General features: G+C 39.0%; 2 protein-coding genes across 2 annotated transcripts; one reads left to right on the top strand and one right to left on the bottom strand.

The window, feature by feature from the left end:
• Window positions 1–1,073: 1,073 nt before the first annotated feature.
• LOC110863868 (cationic amino acid transporter 1) lies at window positions 1,074–3,936 on the top strand. Its single transcript, XM_022113119.2, has 3 exons — window positions 1,074–1,640; window positions 2,250–2,955; window positions 3,035–3,936. Exons 1-3 carry the CDS (start codon window positions 1,232–1,234, stop codon window positions 3,699–3,701), a joined length of 1,782 nt encoding a protein of 593 aa, XP_021968811.1. The 5' UTR covers window positions 1,074–1,231; the 3' UTR covers window positions 3,702–3,936.
• A 969-nt stretch (window positions 3,937–4,905) lies between these two features.
• Window positions 4,906–6,205, bottom strand: LOC110863881 (30S ribosomal protein S13, chloroplastic). Its single transcript, XM_022113121.2, has 3 exons — window positions 5,971–6,205; window positions 5,672–5,896; window positions 4,906–5,201 (listed from the first exon to the last, which is right to left on the bottom strand). Exons 1-3 carry the CDS (start codon window positions 6,085–6,087, stop codon window positions 5,034–5,036), a joined length of 510 nt encoding a protein of 169 aa, XP_021968813.1. The 5' UTR covers window positions 6,088–6,205; the 3' UTR covers window positions 4,906–5,033.
• Between the last annotated feature and the right edge of the window lie 3,056 nt (window positions 6,206–9,261).

Genomic DNA, 9,261 nt, shown 5'->3' on the forward strand with positions numbered 1-9,261 from the left:
AAGGAAGCCAACGAATCAGTCATGCGTACGCGGTGAAGACGTTAATCTTGAATTGAGGAGATAAGGATCATGACGGATTATAGATAATTTTTAATGAATTATTTATTGAGTCTTTTATATTTTAATTAGAGATAATTATTAGTTTAAACTAATAAGGTTTATTTAGGTGTGTATTTACATTATATAACTAATAGAGTTTGAGTCGGGTTAGAATTAAAATGAGTTTTAGTATGTATATAGAGGGTTAGGGTTATTGTATTGGTGTGATTTCAGTGATAAATAATAAAAGAGTCGAACCATATCATGTTTTTTTTTTGTGTTCGATCAAGGGCGTACAATTCGCCTTGACTTTTATTGCCGTGTGACATGGTAGATACACAGTTTGTAAATTTATTTAATCAAGGCATCTCCAATCATATATAAGAAGGAAACAAAGCTAGACAAAAGTGAAGAATGATGCACATCAAGTGTGATTCGTATGTTGTTGCAAATAGAAGGTAATGTTAAAATGACCATAACTCTATGCACCCTATATAAAGGAAACATTGGTTGCACCAAGATATAGAGTGAAAGCTAGCTACTTTGTCCGAGTCATTGTGATATCATATTAGGATGGATCTCTCTTGCTGCCAAAGTCATTTCAATTGAGCATCATGCGAGCTGTCTCTTGTTCTATTCTTCATATAGTGTAGATTTTAAGATGGTGAATCAGAGTCTTTTGTTTTTTTCATAGGTTACAAGGTGTAGTTATCTTTCTTTAGGCTGTTTTTGTTGTTTATTCAACTTTGTAATCAGTCTCGCTCGTGTTGGTATTATCTTTCTTGTTTACTTATTTCATTCGCCGTTCGCGAGATATAATTTGATTATGTTTCGTTTGTAGTTATTCTTAATTAATAGGGCTGTTATAATTTGTTAATTGAAAAGATTTTGGCTCTAGTTTCCATAGAATGACGTCGAAAAGTTGTCAAGTGGCTGTACATGATATGTTTTATTCATTTAATATAATTAAATTAAATGATATATGATTAAGAAATAAATAAATAAATTGAAATGCATGATATGTGAACCAATCCAGCATCAGATCTTTTGGTACGTTTCTTTTTGTCCTCTCCTTAAATCCGCCGAACTATACTACAACGTGAAACTTATACTTGCGCTTTTAATTCTATTTTCTCCCACCCACCCACAATCATATCTCCTCCACTCCACATTCATATCATAGTCGTCTTTGATGATGAATCAAGAAAAAGAATCCGGCGGCATCCGAAGAAGAGGATGTTCATACCAGAAAGGTGACTTTCTGCCGGAAGAATCCTTCAAATCATGGCAGAACTACACGGCCGCCTTGAAGCAGACTCCGCACCGGTTGATCGACCGGATCCTGACGCGGTCCAGGGACCAGGCGGAGCTTGATTCCAAGGCCAGAAGCCAGACGGATATGAAGAAAACTTTGACATGGTGGGATCTTATTTGGTTCGGTATGGGTGCGGTCATAGGAGCCGGGATTTTTGTGCTTACCGGCCTCGAAGCTAATAAAGAAGCGGGTCCCGCAGTTGTGTTATCCTATGTTGTATCCGGTGCATCCGCTCTCATGTCAGTCTTTTGCTACACCGAGTTCGCAGTAGAGATTCCGGTTGCAGGTATCCATCCGTCCTACTTTGTTAACAACTGATTATATTATTATTATTATTATTATTATTATGATTCTAAATTCAAATTGAGATGTTACTGAAAGAAAACATGATCAGGAGTCAAGAAAGTCAAAATATCAGAGATTCCTACCATAATTACATTTATATGTTATAATTTGATTATTATTAATTAATTACATAAATTAAAGACTATGTTAGCGATTTGTCCAAGAGGGCCCCTGTTTATAATATTAATTAATTAATAATAGGCAACATATATATAATAATATAATATAATGCTTACCCGGTAGGACTTGCATGCCTCCGGCCGGCCAACGGATCTTGGCGGCCGAAGAGTGAAAATGTAAAAGAATCATAATGATAATTGGTTGGGTTGTGTGGAGTGTGTTTGCATCTAAAGTCTAGACTTTTAGAGTCAACGGAACCCATGTGGACCATCTGTTGCCACCCATAATTAGTCAACCATGAACAACCTACCAATTCTGAATTCTCAAATTATTTATTTAATTAATTTTCTTGTTATTTTATTTTTCCTTAATTAGCTTACGTTTCAGTTTATAATTATTGTCTATAGGAATTTAATGACGTAACTTTCAGGTGGGTCGTTTGCTTATTTGAGGGTGGAGTTAGGTGACTTCGTGGCGTTTATCGCAGCCGGAAACATCCTCCTAGAGTACGTCATAGGCGGAGCCGCGGTGGCACGTTCATGGACGTCCTACTTCGCCACTCTGTGCAACCACGATCCCGATGACTTCCGTATCATTGCTCATGGGCTTGCCGATGACTACAACCGTTTAGACCCAATTGCGGTCGGCGTCATAGCCATCATTTGTGTCATAGCGGTCCTCAGCACCAAAGGCTCGTCGCGGCTCAATTATGTTGCGTCTTTTGTTCACATTATCGTGATCTTATTCATCATCGTATGCGGTCTCATCAAGGCCGACACAAAGAATTATGACGACTTTTTTCATTACAAGGCTCGAGGCGTATTCAAGGCCTCTGCGGTGCTCTTTTTTGCATATGTTGGGTTTGATGCGGTTTCAACAATGGCCGAGGAGACCAAGAATCCGGCTAAGGACATCCCGATCGGGCTCGTGGGTTCCATGGTCATTACCACCACTTTATATTGTGCTTTAGCTGTAACACTTTGCTTGATGCAACCATATTATGACATAGATGTGAATGCTCCGTTCTCTAAGGCGTTTGAGAAGGTCGGGTGGGATTGGGCGAAATACGTGGTAGCTGCCGGAGCTCTAAAAGGTATGACCTCCGTCCTCCTTGTTGGAGCCGTTGGTCAAGCCAGGTAAGTTCAACAAGGCAACAACTAATATATTTGATCTTCAAAGTCTTCTGGTCATAAACACAACTGAGTATTATTGCAGATACTTGACTCATATTGCTCGAACGCACATGATGCCACCATGGTTTGCAATCGTGGACGCCAAAACCGGGACACCCGTCAACGCAACCGTGGTCATGCTCATGGCCACAGCAGTGATCGCGTTCTTCACCAAGCTCGATATCCTCTCAAACCTCCTCTCCATCTCCACACTCTTCATCTTCATGCTCGTGGCAGTCGCCCTCCTCGTCCGTCGCTACTACGTCTCGGGAGTCACCACTGCCGCCAACCGCAACAAACTCGTTGCTTGCTTAGTAACCATAATGGTTTCCTCATGCTTCACGGCCGGGTATTGGGGTCTCTCCAAGCATGGTTGGATCGGGTACTGCATCACTGTCCCAATTTGGCTAGGCGCGACGGTTTGTCTATGGGCTTTTGTGCCACACGCACGGGAACCGAAGATGTGGGGGGTCCCGTTGGTTCCGTGGTTGCCATCAACATCGATTGCGATCAACATATTTCTTCTCGGGTCGATTGATAGCGCCTCGTTTTTAAGATTTGCAGGATGGACAGGTTTGTTGCTGGTGTATTACTTCTTGTTTGGACTACATGCAGCATATGACACGGCTAAGGAGGATGAGAAGCAATGGAGCAAGGTCGAACAAGGGAAGAATGGGTATGAGAATAAACATATTGATAATGGGTCATAAACTTATTTCTATTTTCCACTTTATGAAAATGTGTGATGTTTATATTAAAACTTTCCAAGTGTTGGTTTTTAGTTAAAACGATGTCGTGTTGAAAGGAAAAAAAATGAATTGTGTGAAGCGGGTTCTTGTTAAAAACAGATTGTATGTACTCTATACGATGATGTCATTTGGAAAACGAAGATTATGTTTGGGTTTTGATATGTATTTGAAATATACAGAACATGTTTTTTTTTTTTTTTTTTTGTTTAAGATCCTTAGCCATTGGGTCAATCTGAATGTGTATGAGATTGATTTCACAGTTTCCGGTTGTGTACAACATCTCCCACTAACATGATAAGGGTGTAAGGGGCATTCCTCTAAGTGGAGAGTGACCTCTCTTACCCACAGCCAATCAGCACGCGCCACGTCAACTCCCCACTTAACTCCCCCCACACCCTCAATTTGATGGCGGCACTCCTCTCTTGGAGGACTTTGTTTTTTTATTTTTTTAATTAAGTAAATATCGTTCAAAAAATCAATTTGATGTGCGGTGAACCAATGCCGCAGACCTGTCCCCGCTTAGCCACCCCGAGGGGTCGGCGGCGGTGTTCCCGAGCGGGGAACTCACTCACCGCACGCCACCCCGAGGGCGCCCCGTTCACCCTAATAATTAAATAAAATGCTACTGCACTAAATAGAGAACGGAGGATGACAGATTTAGGGCGTGACCAGGAGGAGGTTTTGTGGCTAGACTTGGTGTTCGAAATTGTTTTCAATGAGTTGTGCTAAACGTATCCTCTCTCCTATGTTTTTTACGGAATGTAACCCCTCCCCACCTCTACTAAATCAGTCGCATGTACTCTAGCCTCACTCATCTTTATCTTATTCGCATGACTACTCATTTATCATTGTAAACTGAATTTGATGAGCTATGACAACTTTCCGGTCTAAAAGTAAGACTCGACGCTTAAAAATGTCATAAATCTACTTATGATGTCGGGAAAAGTAAACTTTTTTTAAATATAAAATCAACCTAATAAAAAAAAAGTTTAGAAAGGGGTCAAAATGGGTCGTGATTACAAGGTCGAGAGAAAATGTGCTTTCGTTTGCACCCAATGAAGTACCTAGAATTTAACTTTTTCCTATTTTCTTAAGACCTTTAGTCCATCTAGTCCACATGCTCAATGAAAATATAGACATTTTGTGAAGTCTGAATGGGTATGTGTAACATGCAAGTTGTGGTGCAATTATAAATTGAATAATACCTGATGATTGAACACAAAATGTAGTTAAATTTCAACAAAGATCATGGTAAATCTACATCAAACAAGAGCTTTTAACAAACCGAGAAGCCTAACGAGGGGCCTTCTTTTTGCCAGCAATTGCAACCTTCTTGCCTTTCAAAGTCCTGCAATTGTTCTTCGTGCGCTGTCCTCTACAAGGCAGTCCCTGAATGTGGCGTATGCCTCGGTAGCACTGAATTTCTTTCAATCTCCTGATTGCAAGCGCGTTAAATCGCCTCTGTAAAATCAAAACCAAGCAAGTCAACATAAAGATAGCTACCATTTTGCCCAACTGTAAGATGTTAGAAACAATTACACGTAAGAGATTCCTAAAACACATAACTTATTTTAAGTAGAGAACCACATAAACACACACCTATTTCTTTAATGGCTCGGCGATAAGCCAGTTGTCTCTCCCAGCATATGTGGTCAAATAAAGTAAGTATACGTGCATAGTCAGTTGTATACTTAGTATTGTGCGTGCCCCTTCTCTTAGAAATGTTAAAATAACAGAAACGGTTGAAATGCACACACCCTATGGTGGTACATTGATCAAAAACCTACTATTACTACTCTTTAGGTAAAAGGAGAAGTTACCTGTTCAAATTATTTAACAACTACACTTAACTAATCCAACACGAACAGATTGAAAACTAAAACCCCAATCCAATTTCAAAGTTAAGTTAGGTAAGAATAAAGGAAACATACAAGGTCTCCTTCAATCATGTACTTGGAGACTTCATCACGGAGAACAATAAGCTCATCTTCAGTCAAATCCTTGGTGATTTTGTTCTCCATTTTGAGGTCATTCAGGATTTCAAGTGCTCTGGTACGCCCTATTCCATGTATGTACTGTAGCGAGTACTGGACTCTCTTGTTGTTAGGTATCTCCACTCCTCCAACACGGGCACATCGTATGCTCAACCCACCAACCTGCCATCCCAAATTTTATAACAAAAACACACACAAGTTTACTTTATTTACTTTATCGTCGTTGTTGTTGTTACCTTGGGAGAACTGAAAGTGGAGAATGAGAGAGAATTTGAGGTGGATTTGAAGGGTGATAATCCGCTGGAGATGAGAGAGAGAGAAGGTGCTACGGGTGTAGCGAGTGATTGAGCCATGTCTGTCTGTCTGTCTACGCTATGCTGTGGTGAAGAAGGGGTAAGAAGGCAGGAGGCAAGGCTCACCCTTATCCTCTGCGTCGGAGACTAGTTTCCTTTTTACCCATATAATTTGTATACTGACAAGTTTAGTCCCTGTAGGCATTAGTTATCTCACTTTATATTATAACCTATAACTAGAATTACGACCCGCCGCAATGCGGCGGGGATTCTTTAGTTATAACTAAGTCGATTTAGTACGCACACTTTATGTTGAACCTGTCAAACGGGAAAAAATAGACGATGTAAAAACGTTCACCCACACACGCACATTACGTCGTGTTAACTCGCAAAATTTAGAACGAAACGTAAAAACGTTAAACCAAAGACGCGCGTTGCGATGTGTTAAGTCACAAAATTTAGAACGAAGCATAAAGCGAAAAATTTGTAGAAAATAAAAACTATAAAGGACCAAAGTTGAAAGTAAAAAAAGTTGCGAGGATAGATTTGCAAAAGATAAAAAGTTTTGTGTTAAAATTAAAAAAAAACAATAATTTTGGGTTAAAAGTAATTTATGAAATACTTTTTGGGTGAATAGTAAAAAAATCATATGCATAACCATTTTTTCTTTGGAAAACACCCAAAGCCAAGATTACAACACATAAGTAAAAAAAAATCAAAGTGGTTAAATCGCAAAATATGAAAACTTTTGAATTAGAAATGAAAAATCAAATTAATGAAAGAGGTTAAATTGAATAAGATGGAAACTTTTGAATCAGAAGTGAAAAATCAAATTAATCAAATGGGTTAAATTACCAAAGATTAAAACTTTAAACTCAAATTGTCAAAGATTAAAACTTCAGGGTTAAAATGGAAACAAAGATTAAAACTTTAAACTTAACTTGCCAAAGCTTGAAACTTTAGGGTTAGAAATGAAAAATCCAATTTTTTTTTGAAAAACTCTCAAAGCCAATTGTACAACTACTATATGCATAAAGTAGTTGGTTATTAATAAGGTTTTAATAAATAACAATGTACAGCCTACGGGTAGTGATTGTAAGACTAGACTAGACGGTGTGGAACTGGACATGGCAAACACTTTAATAGAGAGGCGTGGTAAAATAACAAAGGGTGGAAGGGGCACTTTTAAAAAATAAAAAATAAACAACCAATCACAATTAACCCAAACAACAATCAATACCATCACTACACATCACCACCCTGCAAAAACCACGCTCCCACACCATGGAGTCTAAGGGTCCGGTCTTGGAGTTGTACGAACCAGATCTAGTATTTTTCGAGACTAAGATGGAGATGATACATGGAGAAAACGTGTTAGAAAAAAATCACGAATTAGTAGCCTAAGTAGTGAGGACCGCCCTCTATAGGTCAAGTGAGTTTCATATCCTCAACGATATACGCAACTATCACATAAATAAGCGTGTAGATATAGATCTCCCATGCTACAAAGAACAAAGTGTGAGGGTTAAAAGAGCCACGGGGAAAAGAGAGGAAGAAGAAACCTTTTGTCCAATTTATGATCTTACAGCTAATATACGGAGGAGGATGTTAGTTGGACTATGACAAATGGGATGAACCCCATATGGGCCCAACCCCAACGTTGAGACCAATCCGGAGCCTATAGTCTAGCATGATGTATTTCTACGTACATCATACTAAACTCAAACTCTTCACTACCTTTTGAAAGTCCAGAATCCGGTGGCCTTAGATGGAAGTTTAGGTAGAAAAGAACTAATTCGGTAGAGATTAGACATAAGTCGAATAATTCCATTCATACCGAAAGAGTATACATCTTTACTAGTTGGAGAAACAAAATTTCTCCAACATTTCCCCTCTGGGAACTCCAAAACTTAACAACTAACGAACACACAACACATTATATATACTTGAGGTTTAAAACGGATGTATTTCCATGCGGAGGTACTAGTCCGTGCGGAGGGTGTTACATCCGTACGAAGGTAACTTACCTCCTCACGAGGGTGTTACATCCGTACGAACCTCTCTCGTCCTTTCCAAAGTCATGTGTTCGTATCTAATCTATACAATATTCAACACACGCTCTATCTAGCCTATTCGTACAGTGGCGGACATACAAAATATGCAGCAACAATTTCCCCCTTGGTCGTCTCTGTCGAATCTTGATCTTGAAATATGAGAGCCGTGTTTGAATATTCTGCAACTTTAATCAGGCATCCTGATATCTTCAGATAATTCCCCCTTGATTGATTATTCGGGCTTGCTTATCTTCATTATGTATAAATTCCCCCTGGAATGAATCTTCAGGTCTTTGTTTTCAAGGTTCCCGGCCTCCTCTGATTTCCTTAACTGTAATCTTCACGAATAATCACCAACTCGAAACTAATTAATGCAGCTTCTCTGTTTCGACTATAACCACATCCACGTTCGGTTTTTTATTTAACACTTTAGCAGTTGAGCTGAATCTCTTAATCTTCAAAAAAAACCCAACCGGCAATTGATAGAAACTTTGAATCACCACACCGGTAAGCATCAAGTTTGTGAATATCCATGAAAATCTGAAATCCTGCATTGCGTAATCACTTTTAAGCACACTCCTGAATGATTGATCAGTGTAAACGGTAATCTCCATAATCAGCAAATCTTCATCGAATAACAAATCATCTGGTAACACATTTAGATCTGAGAAACATTCTTCCACGATCAAAATCACATTCTTCCTCTTCACTCACAATAACAGATATATAGTCTTCTCCGTTAGACCCGGCAGTAACAACAAACATCATCATTCCCCGACGGTTAATACAAAAAACAATTCCTCTGCTTGAAGATTAAACATTCTGACACTTTAGACTATCACAAAGCTGTGATATCTTTTAAGTATCGACAATACTGATTCATCTCCTGATGCTAATCCTTCTATCCGGCTTGACGAAGACTTGGGACTCAAACCCTAAAACATCAATCTGATCTCGATCTGAAGAATCTGAACTTCCTGTGATCACGAACTAATGAAATCCAGATCTTATGCATCCCTGGACATTTGAATTCGGAACCACCCGAATACTGTTGCATGTCACGAATTTCAAAAATGCCGGAATTTCAATATATTCTATGGAATTTTTATTCCCCCTCATTTTTGCAAATTCTGACCTCTCTAAACTAATTCACTGAATTTCCAAACTACAACACACGATA

The sequence above is a fragment of the Helianthus annuus genome, chromosome 1, assembly GCF_002127325.2.
Source record: "Helianthus annuus cultivar XRQ/B chromosome 1, HanXRQr2.0-SUNRISE, whole genome shotgun sequence".
NCBI lineage: Eukaryota > Viridiplantae > Streptophyta > Magnoliopsida > Asterales > Asteraceae > Helianthus > Helianthus annuus.